The 27,100-nt window shown below is 31.6% G+C and overlaps 1 protein-coding gene across 4 annotated transcripts in view; it reads right to left on the bottom strand.

Annotated features, from left to right (window-relative positions):
* Nucleotides 1–27,100, bottom strand: part of RIMS1 (regulating synaptic membrane exocytosis 1) — a 477,312-nt gene that overhangs the window by 137,338 nt on the left and 312,874 nt on the right. For 2 of the 4 annotated variants that reach the window (XM_039248922.1, XM_039248923.1), the window contains exons 7-19: nucleotides 25,676–25,743; nucleotides 24,841–24,951; nucleotides 23,145–23,244; nucleotides 18,973–19,096; nucleotides 15,581–15,627; nucleotides 13,469–13,581; nucleotides 11,530–11,660; nucleotides 10,795–10,966; nucleotides 10,514–10,667; nucleotides 9,381–9,452; nucleotides 4,378–4,534; nucleotides 3,643–3,768; nucleotides 2,025–2,087 (exon numbers count right to left, since the gene is read on the bottom strand). In XM_039248922.1, the coding sequence (XP_039104853.1) occupies nucleotides 2,025–2,087; nucleotides 3,643–3,768; nucleotides 4,378–4,534; nucleotides 9,381–9,452; nucleotides 10,514–10,667; nucleotides 10,795–10,966; nucleotides 11,530–11,660; nucleotides 13,469–13,581; nucleotides 15,581–15,627; nucleotides 18,973–19,096; nucleotides 23,145–23,244; nucleotides 24,841–24,951; nucleotides 25,676–25,743 (1,438 nt within the window). Of the gene's footprint in view, nucleotides 1–2,024; nucleotides 2,088–3,642; nucleotides 3,769–4,377; nucleotides 4,535–9,380; nucleotides 9,453–10,513; nucleotides 10,668–10,794; nucleotides 10,967–11,529; nucleotides 11,661–13,468; nucleotides 13,582–15,580; nucleotides 15,628–18,972; nucleotides 19,097–23,144; nucleotides 23,245–24,840; nucleotides 24,952–25,675; nucleotides 25,744–27,100 lie in introns of those variants that run through there. The other 2 variants (XM_039248925.1, XM_039248926.1) reach the window with 1 other exon arrangement.

Below are 27,100 nucleotides of genomic sequence, written 5' to 3'. Positions count from 1 at the left end.
TTTATGAAAAAATGGTTTAACAGTTAAATAAGTAAATAAACATTAATTATTATAAGTATTAAATTATAATAATTATAAGTTATAAATATAATAATTAGATACTATGTATTAATTATAAAAGTAAATAGGCAGAAAATGAATTAAACAAGATCAGACAGATTTCTTTAGTATAGTATATTTAACATACTGTGCATCTTAAATCAGTAGGGAGGGACTATAATTTGCAAAGCTTCCAAAATCTGTTTGACTCACAAACTCTCTTACTGGCATAGCACTAACTCCTCAGAATCTAATTTTGGAACAACCAGTTTGATGGAAAATGTCAATAGACCTGGTTTTGAATCTTTGCTCTGTTACTTATAAAATTAAACTTTCTCAGATCTTTCCTCATCTGTAAAATTAGGGTAATAACATTCATATCATATAATTACTGCCAGGGAACTGAGATAAAGCATATTAATGATGACACTATGCTTGGTGGCCAAGGAATTTTATTTTCCTTGTTTGCTAGAAAATAGCAAATTCTCAAAATTCCAAAGTAAATATAATATGATATACTTTGAAGATAAGAACAAGTAATAATAAGCCTGGGCAGTTGAGAATTATAAAGGATTTGAGATAATTTTTATAACATTTCTCATTTTATATTTTTCCCTAGTTCACAATCATAACTAAAATTTCCTCATTTTTTCCCGTGGTGCTACAAACAAACATGGAAGTAGTTATCAGTAGGCTAATATATATACAAGAAGTTGAAACAATTCTTATTAGCATGACCATGTTTGCAATACTGAGCAGAACCGCAAGTTCCATGTAGACAAAATAAATCCTGTAAATGACCATGTATATTACAGGTGCTCCAGTTCCAGCTCTTCCCATCGCGTTCCTACTTTTATTGGCCAAAGTATTTGAAAGAATCCGTGTGTTGGTTTATTTCACTGACTTTCTACTTCCTTACTTTCTATTAACTCCAAATTGATAATAAGTTTTTACAGACTGCATTTTATGAGTAATCTGTAAGAGATTTATGAATTAACTTATTTATTCTGGATATGAAATCCAAGATGTAATGAGATGAAAATAAAGTACCAGGTTCTTAGCTCCAGTTTACAGGAGAATATTCCATTCCCTTTTCTTATCTTTAAAGAAGCATCATATTGTTTGTTACATGCTTTTAGGAGGAAGTCTGTATTGCAACCCTTCTGGACTAGTTGGGGGATGGAGGGAGGGAAGGTTAAGAAGTTAGAGGTCAAATATTCTCATTCTTTATCAAGAAGGAAGCTGATGCTCAGACAGCAAAAAGTGACTGATGAAAGTTTTATTAAAAGCAAACAGAATATGTGGGGCACCTGGGTGGCTCAGTTGGTTAAGCATCTGACTTTGGCCCAGCTCATGATCTCATGGTTTGGTCAGTGAGGTTGGGCCCTGCGTCAGGGTCTGTGCTGACAGCTCAGAGCTTGCAGCTTGCTTCAGATTCTGTGTCTTTCTCTCTTTTTCTCTCCGCCCCTCCCTTACTTGTGCTCTCTCTCTCTCTCTCTCCAAAATAAATAAACAAACATTTAAAGAAAAATAAATAAAAGCAGAGTATCAACAATAGTAGAATCCAAAAGGAAATTTTAAAAAGGCTAAAACAAACTTATAATCATGAAAACAGTAACACTGCCATGCACAGATCAGACCTCTTGTGACTAGACAGGTATGTGTGTGTACTGTTAGGGGGCTGGGGTGAGCATTTAGAATTGTAATTGCAGAAATCGGTTCCTCAGTTTTAGGAATGTGTAAAACAGTTCCACAGAGGCTCATCAATCAGTCTCTGGATTCTGAATATACAAACAGAAAAGCAGTCTGCCTGGATTAGAATTAAAATATATTTGGAACCTTTCCACAACCTCCAATAAAACAAAACAGATTTTGAAGTAATTTAACATATCTGTCATCATACCATTAAGGGAGAGAAGAAAGAATAGTAGAATGGAAAGAAGAGCCATCACACACAGTTACCATTACCAAATCCCTGTATTTACCTGGTAGTATGGAGGCATTCTGCACTTCGTCCTCGTTTTGCTCTGGGCAGCATAAGAAGCTCACTGCACAGACAGGATGGGTGGTGAATGGAACAGATAAATCATGAGGCATTAAATGACATGGTTTATGCCAATGGTATGCCGATGAAAACATGAAAAGGGAAGAAACCAGATTGTCTGCACTAGCATATTTGCTTCAGAGGTTAAACAAAAAGAAACATGACAGTATTTTTAAAAATTTAAACAATAAAGTACAAACATTATGGTCAAAGTCCTAGCTGTTGCTGATTTGCTATTGTATCTCCAAGTGACTTTACAGAATATTAAAACAGAACTAAACTAAACCTTCCCCAGATAAGACATTAGAAACCTATTTCCAATTCCAGATACTTGGATGTTTTTAAAGACCTCTGAAAGTCCTATATATCTGGCCTTTCTGATGCTAATTGGAACCATAAGCATGATAGTCCTCTTGGTTTCTATGGCCACTAAAAACACAGTTTCACATATTAGTTTTTTTTTTTTAACCAATCATGAATATACTCGATTAGAATTGTTTTATTTTAAAATTGACACTTTTTCTACACTCAAATTAATTTCACTTTATTAAATGCCTTGGTCAAGAATCCTTTTTTCCATCCTCACCTAAAATTAGTGGCCCCAATGAATGTTGACAAAGTGTCCCTCACTCAACTCGGACTGAGCAGTGTGGAATCCTATTCCTCAGAGCAGTTCTTGTCTCAGTACCCTATACGACTCCACTCTTGAAGGTCATGGCATCACTTCCCACAGTAGGATGACAATAAAGGGTTAAGAAGCCCTATTGAGTTTTATGTCCTTGACTTCACAGCTAAAATCAATCATTAAGCACCACTGTATCATTTCCCTACTCCTTCCTGAAAGTTTCACCACTCTAAAAAGCCAGAAGACGATACTGAACAAGATGGTTTTCCTAAAACCTAATTCAGATTCCAGGCTTGTGGTCTAGCATATCACACGGTTATATGGTTCGTTTGAGAAGAAAGTCTATGGGCATGTAGAACAATTGAGTCATAATATAGATTTTTAGTAACTGTGTCCAGGAAGTTCTTGTTCATCTGAAAAAATCCATCTTGATTATTTTGTACTTTATAGAAATACATTTATGAAAATTAGGTATATAAAAATATTATTACTGAAATCCTCACAGAAACTCTGCAACATTAATTATCTTTCATATGACCTGTATCCAAAATTGTTTAATAACATAAAAAACATATTTTTTATAATGACATAAATAACATCCCAAAGACTACATCCCACAAAATATAAAAGATTTGAAAATTGCTTCGGTAAGCTTCCTTCTAGAAGTTAGAAACAACAAGCTATACATTTTTAACTGGCTAAACATAAATTTTGATCTCTAAAAAAAGGCACACATAATGACAATATAATGTTAGCCAAATATTTCTTAGAGTTGCGTTTCTATTAGAATATCTTAAACAGTTGTTCCTTGAGAGTTCAGTTTTGAGTGATTAAATACTTTTACTTTCTAATGTACTATGCCAAGATATCTTTCATATATTAAAACAGAGCAAACAGAAAGTTATAATGTTGAGATCGTAATTTGAACAAATACCTGTCTTGTTCTGATAAATACTGACTATCCACATCTCTGGATCTGTGATCAACTGGACTTCGGGAGGCATCATGGTGTCTGGTTGGAGAACGTGACCTTCTTGTTGGATGAATTTCATCTAAACTCCTAAAATGATTACAAAAATTCGTATGCATGAAAGTGTATCATCTTCCCAAATCAGGCAGACTAATGGGTAAGATTTGACAGTAACTGGCAAAAAACTGGCATGACTTAAAAAGTATTGGCATCATAACCAAATACATATATTATCAATGAGCTGAAGTGCTCTGAGTGCTCTGCCGGAGCTACGTTTCTCCAACCTTCTTTGCACCTCTGTCAAGCTTTATATAGTTTTGTAAGCATTTAAAGTGCTTCAAAGACAATTCTAAATTTCTTAAAAATACATTCTGCCTCTTAACCTCTTCCTCTTTGCCGTTTCTCTCCACAGGCTATTCACTATCATACTATTTTTCCTAACAGGAGAGAAAACTAGCAAACAGAATACAAGACAGTTATTAAAAAACTGCCCTTGGGACATAAACTTCCTCGACTCCCTGGAAAAAACAAATTCTTGTGATTCAAGAATAAAAAGACATTTTGGCTACAAATGATTCTGAAGAAAAGAACCTGACTGTCCAAGCCATTATTTCATTTCAGTAACAGTCTTGTGGCAGCTTACATTGTTTTAAAATTAAAAAGTATTTTCAGAGACACTAAGCCCATCTCAAAGCCTACCTCTGTAATGGCACATTTGGTAAACGTGAACGCGGCCTTCCCTGATCATCGCCGCGGTGAGGAGATACTGAACGTGAGCGGTGATGAGTTGTTCTTTGCTGTTCTGGCACAGTTAATGTTGTAGATTTACTTTCTCTAGCACTAGACCTATAACCTACTGGCAAGAGTACACACAAAAGATCAGTCAGTATTTTTCTATAATGTAAACTGTAATGTGGAAATATCAGATTACATCTAAAGCAGCCAGTGACCTATGAAAACAAATGCCATGCAATCAGTATTATTAGCCTTTCTCTTCAAAACTATTAAGTATACGTACACAGAGTGTAACATATACATGCATAAAAGCAGGCTACAGATTTGTTTAAAGGTACCATGGAGATACTGAATATGAATATGACAGTTGATGTCTCAGACATTATGATGAGTTGGGATACTATTTTAATTCAAAAACTGAATGTAAGTGATTTTTCAGCAACCTAAATCAAGCACTTGACAGGGAACTATAGTTAACAGACAAGTCAATGCTTAGAAATTTAGTGTCTCTTTAAAAGTTACTTGAATTTTTCTTCCACATGATAAACTATTTTAGTTGAATTTCAGATAACTTTGCAAGTAAGAAAATGAAAATGTCATCATTATCAATTTTAGTTAACAAAGAAAAGCACCATATCTTCATTACTGCAAATACTAAATATTTGCAAACCACATATAATACTTCAATTTTCAAGTGAAAATAGTGTGTGGATGGAGAGGATTATGGCAATAATGGAGCGAAAATTAACCCTCCTATAGAAACAATTCTCAAATCTACCTAAGGCATCTGAATCTATTCCATAAATGTATTGGTAACATAATAAATACAGTTAACATAACTGCAATTAGAAATAAATTCTAAAATTCATTCTCTTGAAGCAAAAATGTTTACCTCATCTCTGACTTAGTTAAGATAAAACAGCAATCCAATCTCAAATCCACAGTAATAGTTAAAAATTTTTTGCAAAGGTCATTGTTTGTCATTATTGAAAGGAAAATAAAAAATTCTGTGGCCAAAGGAAAAATGATTATATTTACAACTACATAAATGTACACGAAACATGAAAACATTAAATTTAACTGGGCAGTTTGGACTGTTCTTCATTTATTTACTTGATAACTCCTACATTATTTTAAAATATGTCATGAAACATCATTATTAAAGGCAGACTAAAAATCCCCAACAATTTATTTTTTGTGATTGTATGACTTTTTAACTCAGCTTAAAATATAAGGAATGTCTTTCAACATTTTATAAAGTGAAATTTGTTAATACTGAGATCAAAGAAGCTCAACCATTCTGTCATTCTGAAAACATCAGTATAATGACTGGATAATATAACCATAAATGTTATAATTTATAATTTCATATATTCCATTTTATAACAAACATCATAGCAATTATGCTATTATTTTGAGTTTTGTGTAGGAAAGTTTCTTTGTTATTGTTCAGCTGTATAAATTGCAATATTAAGTCTACAAAGAAACCAACTAAATTTACATGTAGTGAATTTATTTCACAGCTCATAATAAAACAGTTATTTTTAAAGATATTTTAAAGATAAGGTTATTTTTAAAGATAACTAATCCAAAGTCCGAATCACATAAACATTTCAAATTAACATTTGTTACCACTTGACAACATTTTGTATCAATTATACAATAATTATGTAAGGTCAAAACTGAATTGGGAGTACTATTTTAAGATTTCAATTAGTATTCATATTATGTAAATAAAACTTTCATATTTGATATAATTAATTACTATGAAGTAGCTTAATCTTGTTGTGAAAAGGATATAAATAATTTATTCCCCTGGGTTCTTTGTATTTATGTAGAAAGTAAGACTTTTTGTTTATCCTATCTTAATTTGTATTCACAGTTGTCTGTTTTTTTTTTACCTTTTAATTTGTTTTATTATTTTTTTAACATAATTTATTGTCAAATTGGCTTACATACAACACCCAGTGCTCGTCCCAACAAGTGCCCTCTTCAATCAGTTTTTTTATGCTTTTCAAGATAATTTCATTTTCTTTGTATTATGTTTAATTTATCATTGACAACAAATATTCTAACTTGAGAAAAAGGTGGGAGGAAACTGATATTTTATTCTCATTTCAAGGTTTTAGTTGCTCCAAAGTTTGTTTTTCACTTTCTGTGTTTGCAAAAATTATCAGAAAAGTTGAGATTACCACATGTCTTGTTCCATATAAGGGAATTCTGTATATGATTATTTTTATTCTTCTTAAACAGCTAAAATCACTTATCTCAAATAACAACAAAATTAAGATAAGGTTAATAAAAAGTAGCTCTGGATGTCTCAGCTAATTTCAAAACCTTAGATTCCCTAAGTGGAGAAATGTTAATAAGTGCATCGAACAACAGCAGAGAACTCTGTAGTTCTAGAAAAGCAAGCATATTTATCTAAAAAGCAAATTTAAGGTTCAGCTGTGGTAGGACATCAAAATACAGGTTTTGGGGGTGCCTGGTGGCTCAGCTGGTTAAGTGGTCAACTCTTGATTTTGGCTCAGGTCATGCTCTCATGTTCGTGATATCAAGCCCCATGTCAGGCTCTGCACTGACAGCACACAGTCGGCTTGGGATTCTCTCTCTGCCCCTCACCCGCTCATGCTCATGCTCTCTCTCAAAAACAGAAAGAAAAAAAAAAGCTTTTGAATTTCTTCGGGAAACACAGAACAAGAAACTTCAGAGTATACTGAACATATGCAGAACTAGTATATACCTCTAAGCAAATTTCTCTTCATATTGGATGCTAGGAAATTTAGTAACATTTGTAGTCGACCTCTAAAAGCACATGAGAATTTATCAACATGCTTATTAGCTTATCCCTTCACTTTATTTCAGCTGCTTGCCCTTATTTTATCAATGATTCATCTTTCCTCTTTATTTAAAATGTATTGTATATTACTTGCTACATTGTATTTTTCACATCTATGTATCTTTAGAAGCTACCATATGTCCATTTTGGGATCAAGGAAGAGTATAACTGAAAATATAAATTAATGCATTAATTCCCTTTTTAATTTATGAAGAGACCTCTGGAACATATTACTTATTGGTTATTTATTCGTTATATTCAATTAAAAATCTGCCTCATTACTTTTTAAATACTAAATTAAAATGAATATTATTTGAAATGATAATTTAGGCACTGCTTCTATATGATAAAATAGATTATACACATTCATAAAAATCATGATAGGCTATTTCAGTAGTATGGAATAAAAATATTTTTAGAACTCAGTGGATTTTGGTGGTATTCAAGCACTAATTCCACCTGTAGTGGGTCCCATAACTTCCCATTTTGGTAGCTGTGTGATTTCTCAGGAAATGAGAAAAAACTTACCATTTCAGTAATTTAGTATTTATTCAATTGACCATTTATGCTGTCATCCGTTTGCTATCCTGCCTCATCATAAAAAATATGATGTTTTAGGTGAATAAAATGTGAGAACCACAAAAAGAAGTAAATTCTATTTAGATGAGTTGGTAATGACAACATTAAGGCTGATTAACATCAAGGATTCTTGTTAGAAAGGCTTGATGACCTTCCTACCAGGAATCATCTGATTCCTATTTAATATCTCAATGGATTTAAAGTACAATTACCATACTCTGGTTTCTCTTCAGATCGCATAAATCTTTCCCCTTTTTAAAAGTACAATTACCTTTCCACTTTCAATTTTATTAAAAAATAATATTCTATTGAATGTTGTGCTAAAGTTTCTGTGGAGAATGTGTCTAAATATTATGATACTTTTACAAACAAAACAGAAAATAGAACATTAAATTTTACCCACTATGATTTAAAACTCTCCCCATCTGATATCAAAGAGTATTATCTAAAGATGGGCACAGCGGCAAACTTATTGTTTTTAAGAATATTTGCTAATGTCATATAGTGATTAAATACTATATTTTCTCTGAATTACAGGAAGCAAATAAAAGCTAATTTTAGAAAACTCTCCATCATTTCTTATAGTTTTAAAGAAGTTGTATGTTTCTCTCCAAATTGTGAATTTAGTCACCAGTGTGGAATCGATCTACTGACTTTACCAAAATCATTGCCCTCAAATTCAGTGCATCTCCATCTGAGAAATGACATAAATTAAGGGGTCATATGTCAATATTTTCTAAGGAAATGCCTTTAGTAACTCATATTTATATGTCCCAAGATTTTCACTTTACTTACTTCTTATTTGATATTTCCTTTGTATTAGTAAATCAAGGAAATAACACAGGATTAGTGCCAAGGAAATTAGCCTTTACTACTTGGTTCTCTCAACTTTCTGACAAAAAAGAGTCGGATGAGGAACAGAGATTTGAACCACATAATGCCACAAAAATTTGTACTAACTTATAGAGTGACAAAAAGATGTTGACTTAAAATGATACTGAATCTTTCTAAAGCATTTCCTTATTTTAATACATACATACACATTCTAAGTATAATAAGTGGTAAACACATCACAAAAGCATTAAAAGTTAAGCCATGCTGCATGCAATTTTAAATCCTGCCATGCACCTGTCTCAGTATATTCCATGGAAGGCTACATTGTTTTCAGAAACAGAGGAAGGAAAATTGGAGGCATAAAATATAAAAAAGAGGAGGATGGAATTTTTATTTGAGAAAATGAACCATATCCTTTCAAAATGAAATTCATATTTTTACTTATGCTCAGAGCATTGTGAAATAATGATTTCAACCTAGCTAGCCATGCTTCTAGAAAAGAACCTAAGTTAAGTGGGAATGTAAATGAATAGTTACTAGTACATTTAAACTTTTTTTAAAATAATTTGGAACACAAGTCACCATGGAATAATATAATACTGATTTCTCTGTGCTATAAATCTCCAGTTCAGTATATCAAATAAGTCTGGAAACTGACAGTGAAAACAAGCATAAGAAGCACAGTGAAGCGGAGCCATGCTCTTCACCCACGCACCTGGAGGAACTACTCCAATACCATCATCAACCTCATAATCTGAGATGTCACTATCACTGATTCGCTGAGATCCTGCACAACAGTAAGGCAAACAGATACCTCTGTGTCTTGTTGGTTTATGAAATGTAAAGTACAGGGTCAAAAATAAAGGTTTTTTTTTTTATTTATTTTAAAGCTAGTTACGTTACTACTAAATACTTCTGAACAAGAATAACACAACTTCTGGAGCTGATTAAAAAAATGTTAGTGATCCAAGGATAACGTTTTCTCAGTATTTCCTCCTTAAGTCATTTAAGACGTAGAAGGAATGGAATTTCATACAGTAAGATTTTCACGTTTCAAATTATTCTTTAAGTATACAACTGTTTCACTACCCAGTCAGGTGCCCTTCTCCACAGTGCAGGGTGGATGGGGCTGGGTGGAAAGATTAAAAGACCTTCTCGGCTGGAGTTCTACTGAGCTCATACGATTAAAAATGGCATCATGGCCCTTTATAAAACATTTATGTTTATCCTTCAAAATTAGCCATTATACTGCATTAAATATTAGCTTTGAGAATATGATTGATTAGAGAGGCATGACTATGAAAAATTCAATTATATGAGGAACACAATTGGGTTCTAGATTACCAAAATGAAGCTTCTAAGCTTCAGCTGATTAATTATTTAGTCCTATATCAAATTTTAATGGATACATGCAGAAAAGAATACTGTTTTCCCAATCACCAGATAAGTAACAACAAATGTACTTTATAGTGTGTCTTAAAAAATGTTTCCTATGAATAACAATATTAAAAATACCCAGGAACTATAAGGTTATCAAGAACTTTATAACTCATCAATAATAACAACAATTACTTTACCAGTTAACCAATCAACAATTCAATCAGTACTGGGCAAAGACTGATAATTCAGAGTTTTTAAACTTTCAGCTCTAGAATCTCTCTATTGTACTGTACATAATACTTTTATTAGGGAAATGTAGAAAATAGTTTTGCCCAGTCTCTTTATATAGATAAATAATTTTCCAGTATTTTGATGTCTAATAAACATTTGAAAAAATATCCTGAATGTTAATCTCTAATATGATCATAACTAATTATGTTATCATAACTGAAAATAACTTTAACCTACTTTGTAGTTTTTTGCTAGAGCTTTCTCCATGAATGTGTCGCCTTGGCATGAAAGGTGATGGCTGAGGCAGAGGTAGTGAAGATTCATCATGCGTCTGAAGTTTATACCAATGTGGCTCATCATCTAAAAGTGCTGTCTCCAATTCTATGAGGATCTGAAAGGGCAGTTCTTAAATTAAATCAAGCCCCATGACCAAAACATAATATAAAAGCAATCATAATCAATACATATCACAAAAACTTCAATAAGCATTTGGCTTGAATCTTTACAATATACGTCACCTCTCCAAGAAATTCACTCTCTTCTTCTTGTACTCTTGGTTGATCCCACACAGTTATTTCTAACATCCGTTCTCTAAAATCTCTACGATGTACATGTGAATAGACAAATGTTTGATTCCATTTTGGTTCTAGTACTTTCTTTACTGTTTTAGTCCTCCTTTTGCTTTTATCACTGAAAAATAAGTATGTTTTGTAAATGAGAAAGCAAAATAAAGTGTGTGCTGCCATCTACTGTAGTGACATGTAATACCACTATTGGGATTTTTACTATTTTTAATTCATAACTTTTAACATTAAAGTCTAAAAAGACCATAGAGTTTAATACTATTCTAATTTTAACTACAGTATTAGCAGTAGTTAGGATAATAGACATATATATATACACAAAGGTACATTCCAAATGATGTACAGCTATCCACGACTACTAGATCTATAAACAAGGTAATGAAAAAAATTTAAATTGGTAAATTATTTTTTAAAAAATACAACACTTGAGGGATTTTTTTTCAGGGAGGAAGTTTATTCCCTCATAGAGAATGATTGTATTTTAAAACTATATCACAGGTGTATGTGTATGTTCAAACTCATCATATTAATTATGTGCCACATTTTGGTATGTCAATTTTACCTTGATAAAGCTTTAAAAAAGACATAAAGCTATATCCCAGGAGACAATATTCTACCTTTTCTATGAGTAAGAATTTTTGTATATTTTTTTCTAAAATTATTCACTACCTTCTATCTGGAAGAAAATACATTTTCACATAGGGATTCCTGGGACGCCCATCTACTCTAGTCGGTAAATCTGTTGCTTGCAGAACATTTACAATCAGCTGGTGTCCCACTTTATCATACCACAGCTTCACCTGAGATCGATAAAGAAAGGAATTATTTGTATAGCCTTCTACAAAAAATACTATTTTTGAAGAACATTTGAATTATAATTATAAATACAATTTTTGAAAAGAATATAAATTTGAAAGCATAACCACTTACAACTTGACTTTTCTCTTTATGTATTTTAGACATGACTTCAAACTGTCAAGCCTATAGTGCTATAGTCTCTTAGATCATGTTATGAAAATAAAACAGATAACAATTTTATAAAAAAGGTAAGGGAATAAATGGATACTGAAATAACTATCCTTGTTTTTAAATGCTAAGTGCCAGTATTTGGTGATTATAAGTGACTTAATGATCTTATTGTGACTACATGCATTTTGTAGCACCAGATGTCATTGAAATAAAATGAGGCTTGGTGAATAAATAATTTACCCAAGTGATCTGGAAGAGATCAGGAAACCATTTCTTTATTTACTTTTCATAATTCACCTATTACTGGTTAATTTTCATGAGAGAAGGAGAAAAGAACAAGGAAGGCAGGAAGGTGCATTACATACCTTCAGCGAACTGAAGGCCAAATAATATTTTTACTAAGGTTTTATAACAGTTTGAATAAAGAAAAATGGGGGAATGGCACACTGAAATACTATTGTTGAACTCCTAAACACGAGAACTTCAGCATTCAATATATTTATGCTGGCAGTAAATAGTGTTAACATTATTATTTTTTTATTTAGAAAGTTATTTTTGGTTTTGTAGTTGAGTAAGAACTGGGACAGAAAGTTGTCTAATGGCAATATATATGGAACATATTTAACAGTCACTTTAAGAAAATAAACTAATTTAACATAGGAATGGTCTTTCATAGTGCAGGGCAGATTAAGGATTCAAACCTGATTCCATATGAATCTGTATCTCGGTTTTCAATTAAGACCAGAGACGTGTTTTTCAAAAAATCAGAACAGACTTTTATCCCTCTTGAAATATAGGTGGAGTGTTTCAGAGATTCACACACGCGAAGATGGCAGGGCAGGTAAGATAAACAGAAAGGACTATATAAAGATATCAATCTACTAAAAATAGAAGTTAAAACCAGGAATGGTTTTAAAAATAACATCGAGCTTACAGGTATCTTCTTTAATTAATGACAAGAGAAAAACAGCAAAAATAAACTACAGAAATCCATACATTACCAAGGAGAAAAAATACACTATTTACAGAACAGTTTGAAGCAAGTTTCTTTCAGTTATGAATATAAACGTCCTGTATTCCATCATAGTCTACATAGACGTGGCATTTCATAATAGTAAGCCATCACTTTATTACTCCAGCTTTTCGTCACGTCATATGTAAAGCAATAATAAGAAAAACTGTAGCTTTCTCAGAGGGTGATAATTAGATAATCACTTAGTGTTTCACTAAATGTCTCTACAAAGTAAAAAGAGTATTTTAAATTTTGTTTTAGGCTCCAGGCTCATAAGGTCAAGTAAGTGGAACATGACTTTCTGAGCTTCTTATATCTTACCAACTGACCTTGGAAACTCGCATACAAAATATAATGGATATTTTATTTACTATTTTGTCATTTATCATTGAATGTTTATAACATTGGGGTACTCTGTAGGCACTCAGTAAATATTTCGAAATAAATATATGAATAAGAGCTAATCTAATAATTTAATAAATACATGCAAAATTGCTGAAATAGATTATAGTGTTAGGTGACTACCAATGTATCAAAGGCTTCAAAGAAAGCCATGCATTTTTAAGGATGGACTCAGAATAGTGAGCAAATCCTAATGGTCCTCAACATGGAAAAAAAAATACATACAGAAAGTTGTCCTGGCAAGACTTGGGGGGCATCTTTTAGAGCTCCAGGACTTGTTGGAGAAATAACAGAAATGGAAGGTCTTTCCATCTTCTGAGATTCAAAGGAACTTGAACCTAAAATGAGAAAAAAAAAAGTAATTTGTAATAACATTTATAATATATGTGTAGGAATCAATATTTTTATAGAATCTTAAATGCATCTGTTATTTATATAAAACCATAATTCAATACCATCAATAACAGTAGAACATACTTCCAATTGGATACTCCTAGAAAATGATCATACTGTCTTTTTTGGTTAATTACCTATTTTAAAAGTATTTATAATGGTATAATCAAATATTGTATTTATTTGCTTCCATCTATATTGGTTTTCTACATTTCTGGAGGGTATCTGTACAGTTTAGATTCTTGCATAACCTTATACATAGGTAAAGGGTTCAGGCTGTAGTGATAAGAAAGATGGTACCTGTTATTTTAATTATCTTGGCCAAAGAATCACCTATTATAAACTGTCCTGGCTGAGAGTAAAATGAATGCACATATAGTATAACTTATGAGCCATATCTAAGCCTAGAATTTATCGCTTTTAAAATAAGATTTACCATCTCTCTCAGTTTTGATCCTGAAATGAATCTCCGAAGTGTCTGAGAATGCTGTCTCCAGTGATTCACCACAAGTGACCCACTTCACCTTCATGTGGAGGAGGCTGGCTGTCCACTTAGCCACTCGGTGAGGCTTTCCTCCCCTCTTTTTTAAATGAGAGGTCTTTCTTCTCATATCACTCTTAAAGTATACCTTGACATAATCCACGGTATAGAATGTCTATAGAATGCTATTACCCCAGCAAGTATAATCTTAAACCGACAGCCATTCAAAACTTAGCTTTATTGATAAAACATTCATGGAGTATTGCCTGAGGGTATGTCATCCATATATTTTTTTTCCTAAACACACACAAATTTAGTCTAAATTAAGTCACATATCATCACTTTGTGCCCTGCAAAGACTTTAAGAAAGAGTTCCATACAATTCTTTGTTATTATGCTTCTTTTATCAAGGATCCTTAGGATAATTTTTTCTTGGGTCTTAGTACAAGAACACTGTTGCTTCTAATAATCAGTTTATTTTAGTATTATAGCAGTTTATTTTTAAATAGTATTGACACTATAAATTATGTAATTGGTCCCATTTCCTTCTGTGTACTGGTTATCAGAAAGCTCAAAAACCAAATATGGGCTTATCTAGCAGGTATGCATGTTGGTAGGCAGTTGATATACGAAGCTAATCTTCACTTCCTTGTTTATCCCACCCATACATTTTCTACCGCCTTATAACAATAATCACTTGGATCACTTGTTTTCCTCTTAAATAATGTTGTATTTTGTATTTCTATAAGATGGGGTCCATAATAACACTTGGTCATCAAGCCCAAGGTACTGTATTTAATGCCAATCCACTGCTAAGTAAATTATCTGTATCACTTACACGTTCTCACTGAAAACTTCATTACCTGTTTAGACTTTATCACACGTACTGTCATCTTCTATCACCTGGAGTGTCTTTGAAGGCTATGTAGATAATTCAACCCCTTAGGCTCACTGCCCTGTGACTCCCTTATATTCACTGAACTTTACCTCTATTCCACCTACTTACTTTCACAATCATACCTGACACTGTTATGCTGTTTTTAAATTATATTAGTGGGCATGTTTCTTTCACTAGAAGTCTAGCACATGAAACTGAGCTAATTACCAATCAGACCGAATAATCCAGTATCACAATAACTTTTTATGTACAGCAAACAGAACTAGTACTGGTATATTAACTGAACTTTGTGATGGTCTTGACTACTATGACACAGAGGGTATACTGCCAGTAAAGATTTTGGTACATCCACCACAAAAAAAAGCGGGGTAGAAAAAGAAAAATCTTAAAGTAGAACTTTGGGTTTCCAATGACTGCCATAGCTGTCGACTTCTGATATCATTAGAAATAACCTTAGTATAGTATTAACAATTCATTTATATCAAATAACTAAAGCAAATGGTAAATCCTTATTTTTTATTTCCATTCTATATATATCATAATAACAAATAAAGCTTAAACTCACTGGACTCCAGTGGAGGATGGGAGCTCTCAGGGATCCGTGGAATATCACTAAAAGAAATTAGGGTATGGTGAAAATCCCATTAGCTAAATTACCCTGCCTAAGGCCATCACAACCACATGTATTTCAGTGGTGTGAAAAATCCTTTTGGGTTTTTACAGGTGTGGAAATGGACAGGAGTTACTATTAAGGCAATTACTAATATGCATGATTGTCAAACACCACACACACACACACACACACACACACACACACACAAACTGCAATAAAAATAAGTTTTTATATATTTAACAGCAAAACACTTCAACATGACAACAATCAGACTAATATTGTGGCTAAAATTACCACAATATTTTTACTACCAAAACAGCAGGTTTTGGAAATAAAAAATGTTAAAGGTAATATTTTATTTCAAATCTAGAAAATCAAAATGACACATTTTACAAATCAGTAATATGCTTTACAAACACATCTGAAAGAGTTTACTGAATGAAAGAGATGAAAACATTTCTTGATAATAAAATAATATGGTGAATATCATGGGCAAAGTTAATAAAAAGAAAAGGATGAATTGCTTCGGAAAATAAAAATGGTTCAAGCTTGCAACAAAAAAGCTAAAATATTTTATATATGTGAATATATAATTCATATACACATATATAACCCTATATAGAGATTTGTATCTCTATACTGAAGTTAGCTAAATATATGGCCATTTACTGTATGATTAGAAAGTGACTCGTGAGAACACCCACTCCTGTCACACTCACAAATTACTCTGAATAAATGTTTAATTATAACCTCAGCTTAATCCATTATCCACTGTGACCTTAAGAACCCTGGGCCAGCTTATTGTTATGGGAAGTGTACTGCATAGAACTACTTTACCTCTGGTTTTTCAAAGATGGTTTAGTATCAATTTAAGGAGATTAACAATATGCAAGTACTAATATGACATATTAAAGCAGACTGGAGTTAGTAGCAACAGAATTATTAGAATAATGTTAGAATATTATGTAATCATTTCTAACCACTTACCTGTGACCTAACTTCACTTTGATTTTGATTTTTCTTTGGACTACTGTATATGTGTTGGTGGGGGCAGAGGTGAGGGGTAAAAACAAAAACAGTTTTCTCTGATTATTTTCTGGACTCCACATTTTCACTTTTTGTGCAAAGTAATTGTCATAACCACCTACAATTTATACTTCTTACAAAGATAATATATTCTGTGTTACATATTTTATAAATACATTTTTATATATTTTTATAACTAGTAATTTGTATAAGTATTTTGTATGATAAGAGACTAATTTGCAATAGCTAAGATACCAACTATTTGAAGAAACTACTTCTCCTCTGTTACTGTTTTCTAAATTTATCTAGGCAAATAAAAGTAAATTTTAAAAAAACATAGAAGCAGTAAATTTTTAGATAGTATAACTTCTTTGAAAATCAGCCTCAAAGTCAATTATGAAAATTCAAATTTAGAAGCCTAACCAGGTACAAGCTTTGGATTTCTGTGTGTCTGTGAAAGAAAGACTGTGGAGAAATTATAAAAAATTTTTATAGTGATTTTGAATTAGAATTTAATAATGTTAATTGCTTCAGTAATATTTTCAGGAATAAATTTCCACATTTACACACATGGCTTCTTAATTAGTTCTACAACTAAGGGGATAGAATAGTTCTAATACCAGTTATAAGCATAAATGCCAAGAATGTTATATTTGGTAGACTGGCAAAAATGGTGCTTACTTCAAGATGGCTGATATTTCTTAGGCCATGTTAATCAGTGTACATGTAAGTTATATTTGGAATGATTCACAGAATTACTATGCTACTAAACTATGAATAAATTTTGCTTTCTGCTTTATATTATAGAACGACATTAAACATAATTATTAAATATAGCTAGAATTATTCTTCTAGGATTCTAATAATTTCTCTATTAACTGGAAAGTTGATGCCAGATTTGTTTTTTAAGTATAATCTTTGTATCCCACATTTTTATGACAATTTAGGGTTAGGCTATACAAATTATGATTTTTTAAATTATTTGCATACAAAAGTGAAAATAATGAAAATGTTATTCCAGTCCACTTTAATTGTCTATAGTTTTTTTTAACGTTACCACAAATCAATATTTTAGTTGATTACTTTTAAACCACTACATTATCTGAAAGTATTTGACAATGTGTACAATGCTTGATTTTAAATTCTTTTATTTTTGATTCATTTTCCAATTTACTTACCTCTTTTCCAGCCTCATATTTACCTGAGCACTAGAATACATGCTATGTAAACTAGCATAAATTATAAAGTGTTGCTATTTTTAAAAATTTTTGCATGGAAATGTACAATACTTTTGCAAATGTCTTCAATGTTTACTCTTAATAATCACCACTTAAAATTGTTTATAATCTCTTATTTTAAAGTTTATATATATTAATATTATTCTTTGAAATATGTGACCGTACATGTTCAGTCTTTTGAAAATTAGGATAATTATATTTTCTTGTATGTTTTGCATTGACATATATACATGAGGACAACAAAAAATTAAGGCTATTATTTTTTCAACATATGTCTTGAATTAATGGCTCTATAATCTTTTAGAGAACAGGGAAAAAAAAGAGGGATTTATTTCCAAAAATACATTCTAACTTTAAGCCAATTATAATGAGATATTTCAAAATGTCTTCCAAAAAAATTACAGGCTGGCAAAAAAAAATATTCTGGACTTTGTGGGTTAGCCAGGAAAAGCTAACATGTGGGAGACCCTATACACAGATTCAAAAAATTCCCATTGGCTATAGATAATTAAATTAGGCTAAAAACTGAAGATTAAAAAAATTATACCAATTATTATGACCAATATTTTAAAAAGTTAAAATACTTCACACTCACTTGATTTTAAATAAAAGTTGGCACTACTGATGGTTAAAAATATAGAAAAAATATTCTCTTCTTAGGAAAATAATAAAAAGTTCATGTAGATATGGAACAATTACTATTTTAAATGTCATAAGAAGATGAGTTGTTAGTGACTCCCTTTAAGGAAATACTACTCATTAAGCTAAATAACTAAAAATAAATAAGTCTGCCATTAAAAGAAAGTATTTTTAGTTTATATTTTACTTCTGAGAAATATATATCAATATATTTTAATAATACAGTTGTTAAATTGTGGAGCTTCTAAAATGTAGTGAAGAAAATTCAGTATTCAAGTTTAAAATATTAAGAAATTTAAAAAATATAAAATGTATGCCCATAATTGAAGAAAAAATATCCATGTTATTAACATGTACTGTATGAATGTATAAACTTCTTTTTAAAACCTTGCTAATACATGTAATTTACTAAACTTAAGAAGTAAGTTTTTTTAGCCTTACCCAATAGGCCTTGAAACAATAATTTCAACTTGAGGTTCTGATTTTGATTCTAAAATAATGTTGTAAACTTCTTCATTTGTAGCTCCCGGCAGGGGTTTACCATTCCATTCTAGAACTTCATCCCCTTGAATTTAAAAAAAAGGGTATTTTTTTACCTTATATATTCTGTTTATTTTTCTTATCTTTTCTCTTTTTTAACAAAGAAATGCAAAACATATACAAAGTTTAATTGTCTAGGCTTTGCTCTCAAAAACAAATTGACTGACATATAATGTCAGCTGAATTGTTCTTCTAAACACTTTTTTCTTTTCTTCTTTCTTTTTTTTTCTTTTTCTTTTCCCCATAAAATATTACTGGTCACAGGAAACAGCACAATACAAAACTACCTTTATCTTTTGAAATATACCAGAAATAATATTAAAAAAATCTCATGCTATGGGATGGAATTAGCACAGCCTATTTGGAAACATTAAAAAATAATAATTAGCAGCATGTCCTCCATATAATAAATGCAGGCAGCTCTATATGTGAAAGATTCTTATTTAACTCTGGATAAATCCTCCTTTATTTTTGGTTGAAATAGCAATTAACATTTATTAGCATGAGTTTTCCAATTTAAGTCATGCCTCTTTATCTTCACCAGACGCACAACATAATAAAAATGCATGAAAGGATTTGGATTCATACCCATAGGGCAACGCAGGTAGCTATGGCAAAGTTACAAAGCAAGCAGATGTAAAACTGTTGCATGACAGTTAACCCACTTCCAGATGTTCATAACACACACATTCTATACATAATATATATTGTGAGCATTAAAGTAAAATTAGAAAATATTTTTAAAATAATAAAGTATTAGTACAGTACTCATTCATTAAATATTCTATGATTCATCAAGGAGAATAATAAAACGTTAAAATAAATGAGCAAATAATTTATTGTTAATATTTTAACTAGGGATTTTACCATAGATTATTTGGGAAAAATTATTTATTTTCATGAATATTTAGAGCAGTTTTAGATCCCAAATGGTTCTCTGCACAATACCCTGATTCAATTCAAAATAGCAGGCTCAGCTGAAATATCCCAATCTCAATGATACTTTGCGGTGTCTTAATTTTATTGTTTCCGCTCATCTTATTCTCAGTGCCTGTAATGCTTTAGTAGCTAATACATGCGGAACTGATGGATCAATATGATCATTACATATATATATGAAAGCTAACTGTAAGCACGAGATGTTTCAGTTTTTAGGTAGGTCTTCTAAAAAGTAGAAAAATTTTGTTTTGCTAAGACTATTTTAAAGTATTTTTTCTTAAATGATTGCTAACTCAAAAATAAAAACTAAATATTTGAAAAGCATGTAATGCTGCTTTGGTTTGGTAAGAGTATGGTTAATATTAATAGTTAAGTGACTTTTAATAGTTTGACCAAAGAAGTTACACAGCAAGGCGTTTTAAATAGGAAATGAATATACTTCAGTGTTAAGAAAAGAAATAAAATATAATTACAAATTTAAAATATATTTAGTACTTTAAATTTTCAGTATTTTAAAATATATTCAGTATTTTAAATTTGACCAAGAAAAGAAATAAAGTTTATATCATGTTAATATTTCTACGTGCATGTGTATGTGCATGTATGTGTGTATGAAAAAATGCTTTCTGAAACATTTACCCTGACATCTCTAATTCTATCATGTTCTATTTCATTGTTTTTAAAATGATGGATGTAAACCATTAAAGTGACTGTATAGTAATGAGTTACAATCATTATTTTGCAAAAGCACTGAATTACAAAAATTCTTCTCTTTATAGATAGCAACCTGGAAGCATAACTCTTTATATCATATTAACTTACTACATGTGTTTATTTACAAATCAAAATCTCCTAAACTAGAAGGCGGTGTCTTTAACAATATTTATTTTATATGGATAATCTCTTCAGGCAGAGATGTAGATTATGATGATGCAAAGATAAAAAAGAGATAACCTCTGTCCTTGGTAGGGGAGAAATACAGGAATGAATATCTTTAGTAAAATGTTATACACAGTGTTAGGAGCTCATCTAAGGAAGAGAAAGAGAGCCAGGTAGTGCTAGGGAGATAGTAATTAGGTACGGTTCCAGGTGAGATATTAGGAAACACTTTAGAATTAAGGCAACTTTAGATGAGTTTTGAAGGATGGAAAGGACTTCAAAAGGTAGAGCACAAGAGCAAAAAAGCAACCAGATAGACAAGAGGCATGGACCAGGTCTAATAGGTGGATAGCTTGCCAGGGACTTATAGGCAGACTGCCATGGCTGACAGGTTAAGTGGATGGTAACAGAAGTAGCTGGAATGGTTAGTAGAGGACAGAACTACAGAGTTTTGACTTAAGCAGATGATGACTGGAGACTGGAGATTTTTAATCAGGAGCATATCAATGTCAACCTTTATTTTGATACTTAAACCAAGTAGTGGTATAGTGCATGGACTTAAGGGGAAGAAGCAGTATAGAAAGCTATGTATGGCAAGATTAAAGCAAGACTGCAAATGCTGAACAAAGGTCATGTTAATAAAAAACACAGCACTGTTTAGGCCAGTGATGGTTATATGCAAATAGAAGGAAGACTGTTCCTAAATTATAATGTAAATCAAACAGAATATATGATATAATTTATTAAAATACTTCTTTCAAATGCATCAATTGCTTTTAGTGAAAAGTCTACTTCTTTTACAGTTATCTGAGCTGAGCTTTTAACATTTCAGACGTACATTTCTCAGGCTCTATGCATATAAAGGTGTTAAATAAATGAAATTAATCACTAAGGGATATTTTATATAGAAAAACCCCTTCATTGACTTTCTTAAGTAATCTATTAAAATACAATGACAAAATCAAAAGCCATTATGTTTATAATCTGATATGCAAATTCAGATTTCTGTAGTTATATCAGAGCATTACATTGATTCAAGGGATTTTTGTACTTTATTTAAAAGAGATTCATAAACTTTCTAAGGCTTATTTTCCAGTCTTTAAATAAGCAAAGATTCAGTTTATTGACATAGTCACACCTGATTGAATTATTTTCTTATTAAATCACAACTAGTCCCTGATAAGAAACAATAGTGTACTGAACCTCTACACATCTTCAAAGCTGTATATATTGCAGATTGAGAAAAACCTCTGATTTGGATTTTTTCCCTATACAACACCTGCATAGGAAGTCTCTATCCAAGAAAAAAATCCTAATGATTTTCAACTGATATCCTGGTAATAAACTACAACAAAAATATCTTTAATGGTTATGTAACACTTTTCTAAAGGTCTTAGTAATTACAATGTTAAGGTATAAAAATTGAAAAACACCTAGAAATATTCTTTCTATGTGCTATGGGTTATTAATCTTCAATTCCATAGCTCAGTTTTCTCTGTTTTCTTTATAATTGTTTTTAAAATGCATAAGCAGACACTCCAACCAAAAAATTCTACTAAACTGTGAGGTAACCCAGAAAAAATATGTTAATATTTTAATATTTAACTAAAATGAAGGGTAAGTAACAAAGATAGATTTTAAAGTGTGTTGCCACTGAACATGGTACATGTGAATATATTAAGTGATTTTATTATATTATGTTAAGGTTACAGAGTAACATAATGTAAATTTCCAAATACCAAGAAGTAGCACATCCACATGAGTGTAATACATGTCACAATAAAATTAACAAGTATTTTATATGTAATCTGTGTAAGAAATGTGATTACGGTTGTATTTTACTAAAAACACTGCTACTGATAAGTGTTTTGGGACCACTGAAAAATGTTAGTAATTATAATAGTTTAAAATACAAAGAATTAATTAGTGATATTACTTCTTCTACAAGGCTAAATTTTTTTGGATTTTTGTAGCAAAATTATGAAGCCGTCTACAAAAATCAGTAATCCTGCAGCATTTTGCATCTATTTACTTTTACATAAATAATAAAAGATTCCTAATCTTACTCTCTCCAAACTGCTATTGATGTATAGTTACCTATTATGGAAGTAAATATCCAAGCCAGGAGAAAAAATCTTCATCCATGCACTAAAACTAGTTATATTTTACTGACTTATATATAACTTACCCCACATTGAAAACCGCCAACTCATGCAAAAAGTACACATTGTTTAAATGTTAAAAAGGAACTTTACCTGCTCGTAAGTGTCCAACTACATCTGCAAGGCTACCCTTCTTTACTTTGGTGATGAAGGCACCAAGGCGTCCTAAGTCAGTCATTTTTCCTCCAACAACCTGAATAATAATAAACTTATAAGTTCCCAAGATTCATATTAAAATATAAATTTATTACTTTGAGGAATTAATCTTACAGTCTTTTACAATGTATTTAGTATTGAGTATAGGCACATTAATAAACTGAAACATATTTTTATTTAAAGGGGTGGCAGTATAGTTTTAAAAAGAAAACATCTCATTATATTTGAGATAACCCTGAGGAAGTTCATGTACTGATTACTTATGCTGACCTAACAATACAAAGGGACCAAAAATAGTGTATATCCTTAGAAGACAAGTGCAAGGTCTTCCCTACTTTCAAAAGTGTGTGACACATTTTACATTAGGGCTCATTTTTCTTTATCCTCAAAGTTCATGACTATTAATTAAGATTAAAGCTCTATATTGCACATCATGCCCCCTGTCACATCAGATCTAACCCTTCTGTATACCTTTAAGTAGAATATAAGGTCTAAGACATAAAGACTGTGGATTCAAACCAAGAATAGACCACTTCTGGAAGCAATTTACCATGGTACAATGAGTAATAGCCTAACTTTATCTCTGCTACTGACCATCTGAATGACTTCATCTGAAATACATATTCTGATCTAACTCTTGAAGTCTGAGTTGTATTACTGAATATTTAACACTTTCACCTGGCTTGTCAACTGTAACTAAAACAAAGTATATCAGAAAGGTTCTAAGTTTAATTTCTCCCAATGTAGGCACCAAGTGTGTATAAATAAAGGTGCAGGACATATTCTCAAAGGTTGAGGCTGATCCACTGTACTCTGGGATATGCCCATTAGAGGTGATCAGAATTATTTCATAGCACGAGAAATAAATGTTAATAAAGAATAAGGTGATACTATTAAGTGCATTAACTGAAGGAAAGTTTTAGTTGGATTAATAGTCAATGGTTTTCAAGATGTCAAATTATCACACAACTATAATACAACATATTAGTAAATAATTTTAAAGCCCATCTTTGAATGATTCTCCCAATTTCTAAAAGCAAATAAATCCATGTGATTTAACACACATACACATGCATATACATAATAAAATAAAAAATATATATATATTTTTCCTATAATAAAACATAATCTTTTGCAACTTATTAGTTTTTCTTTATATCTGTTGGATGTCAGTTAATATTTTTAAGAGACACATTTTACTCTTTTGATATTACCATAAAGTCTACTGTACTTTGGAAACAATTTCTTTAATGATGTTTTATGTTGCTTGTCAAGATAAAATAAAATTATGCAGTCCACATTATCTAAATTTACTACCGTCCATTAAAACCTTCTTCATGTAAAAATCATCCTTGAACTTCATACTCAGATAAAAATTCTTTATTTTTCTGTATTTCATTGCAATTTCCTAACACATTTGTATGCCATATTAATAAAATGATTTTAAAACATTAATGCAGATAAAAATACTGTATCTACCATAAGACATCAATATATGAACAAGATAAATTCACTAGATGAACTAAGTTTGGGGAAGAGAGAAAGATATTTAAAAATCATTGTCAGAAATTTTGTTGAATGCAGCCTGTACTGTAATCCACCCTTAAGAAACATTCTAAACCATCATACTTACTTTCAGACCCAGTAATGCACCTGATTCTTTGGGCATGGTTGTTCTCTTGTTCAGAATAACACGTCCAATTAATCGGTCCCCCTCTTTAGATGGTTGCCACGTTACAGGATGCTATTAAAACATGGATAAAGTTATAAAAAGATAAGTTGCAGGGAGCTGGAAGGCTCAGTCAGTTAAGCGTACAACTTCAGCTCAGATCATGATCTCACAGTTTGTGAGTTCAAGCCCCACATCAGGCTCTGTGCTGACAGCTCAGAGCCTGGAGCCTGCTTTAGATTCTGTATCTCCCTTTCTCTGTCCCTCCCCTGCTCGTATGCTCGCTCTCTCTCTCTCTCTCCTCTCTCTCTGCCTCTTCCTCTCATGCTCACTTATGCATGCTCTCTCTCAAAAATGAACACTTTTTAGAAATAAAATAAAATTTCTTGTAATTATTCAGTTATTTTTTTCCTTCTACACTGTCCTACCTTAAAGGAAATGAATATTTTCTCTCTTAAAATGTATAATGGGGGGGGGGGCACCTGGGTGGCTCAGTCAATTAAGCATCTGACTCTTCATTTTGTCTCAGGTCATGATCTCATGGTTTGTGGGACTAAGCCCTGGGTCAGGCTCCTCACTGACAGCAAGAAGCCTGCCTGGGATTCTCTTTCCCTCTCTCTTTGCTCCTCCCCTGTTCGCTCATGCATGTACTCTCTCTCAAAATAAATAAATAAAACTTTTAAAAAAATGTATAATGAAACAGAGTAAGATTGCTATCTATCACATATCAAACATAGCTAGGACAATGAACAGCACACATCGTCCCTAACCTCCAACTTTCATTTCCCAGAAAGCTTACCGAACTAATAGGTGATGTTTCCCGGCTATGCCACGTGGCAGGATCCAACCAGTAATAATCCAAGTCACCTGCACCATGGAGGGGAAATGAAAAGTGCAATGCTTTAAAGTGGAGAATGCATCATTTTAAGTATGACTTCTTCAGTCTATAAAGTAAAGGGTTATGAATATTGTAATCTTGAGTGTGTACATCCCAAAATGATACACCCCTGCATTGCAAAAGCTGTAACCTGAATCCTTGGAATGAATGTGTGTTACAAATGCACTTCGTACTATAAACTACCTTTTATTCTCACAAATCAGCCTAGGAACATACATAAAAAGCATTGAAAGAACTGGGTTGACCCACTCCACCTTACCTTGAAAGACTATCCATACCAAGGCACAGCCTTCCATCTAGTGATGCTGATAAAAATTTTGTTCAGTAAGTATTAAAACCTAGTGTGTCTCTTTCTACTATCCTGAACTATATCATATTCTTTCAAAATTAGTCTCTGGTCTCTATCCTCTTCCCTTATCAGCTGACACTAGGACATACTTTTAGCACACAGTGCTGAATAAAGTATCAAGAATAACTTTTAGCAAGAGTACCATATAACCAACAGAAAATCCAATTGTACTAAAGCCATAAAAAAGACATAACGAAAACTTTAAAAATCCTAATTTTGTAAGCATGAATTTATGAACCTTTAATTTTGATATTTTTGGCTTAAAATATAATACTACAGAAAACACCTGAGAAAAAAGGGAAAAAAATAACAGAAAGTAGTAGTGCTTTCAGTATTTGTATAGGAAGAAAAGCCAGAATGGGTGAATGTGAGAATAAATTATCTTTTACATTTTAAATATTAGATTAAATCAATGAAAATTTTTCTCCTGATGGATCTTGAAAGAGAAAAAAATTAAGAGAGTAAAGCATACCAACTAATAGTAATATATCTAGCTGAGTGTTGGGAAAATATATTTTCCTGGTATCTATAAAGATCACAAAGTACTGTACGTAGATGACAGGCATAGCACATACAGGCACTATAAAGGAAATGTGATAGAAAATATAAAAATGTTAACAGTATACTAGAGAGGTGTCTAGGTGGCTCAGTTTTTTAGTGTTCAACTTCAGCTCAGTCATGATCTGACAATTCATGGGTTCTGGCCCAGTGGTAGGCTCTGCTTCAGATTCTGTGTCTCCCCCTCTCTCCCTGCCCCTTCCCAGTTCATACACTCTATCTCTATCAAAAATAAATAAAACTTTAAAATAAAATAATAAGATAAAATAAAATAAAAATATCTTAGAAAATCTGAGTTTGTTATATATAGTATAAAAATACTAAAATGTTCATAAATATGTCATATAGATAATAGTATATTTTGTGAAGGGGTGAATATTACAAACTGCATTAACAGAATATATTGTTAAAATTCACTA

The sequence above is a fragment of the Hyaena hyaena genome, unplaced genomic scaffold, assembly GCF_003009895.1.
Source record: "Hyaena hyaena isolate Hyena2069 unplaced genomic scaffold, ASM300989v1 scaffold_322, whole genome shotgun sequence".
Classification (NCBI taxonomy): domain Eukaryota; kingdom Metazoa; phylum Chordata; class Mammalia; order Carnivora; family Hyaenidae; genus Hyaena; species Hyaena hyaena.
Note: the sequence above shows the minus strand (reverse complement) of the source record. Positions and strands in the feature narration are given on the sequence as shown.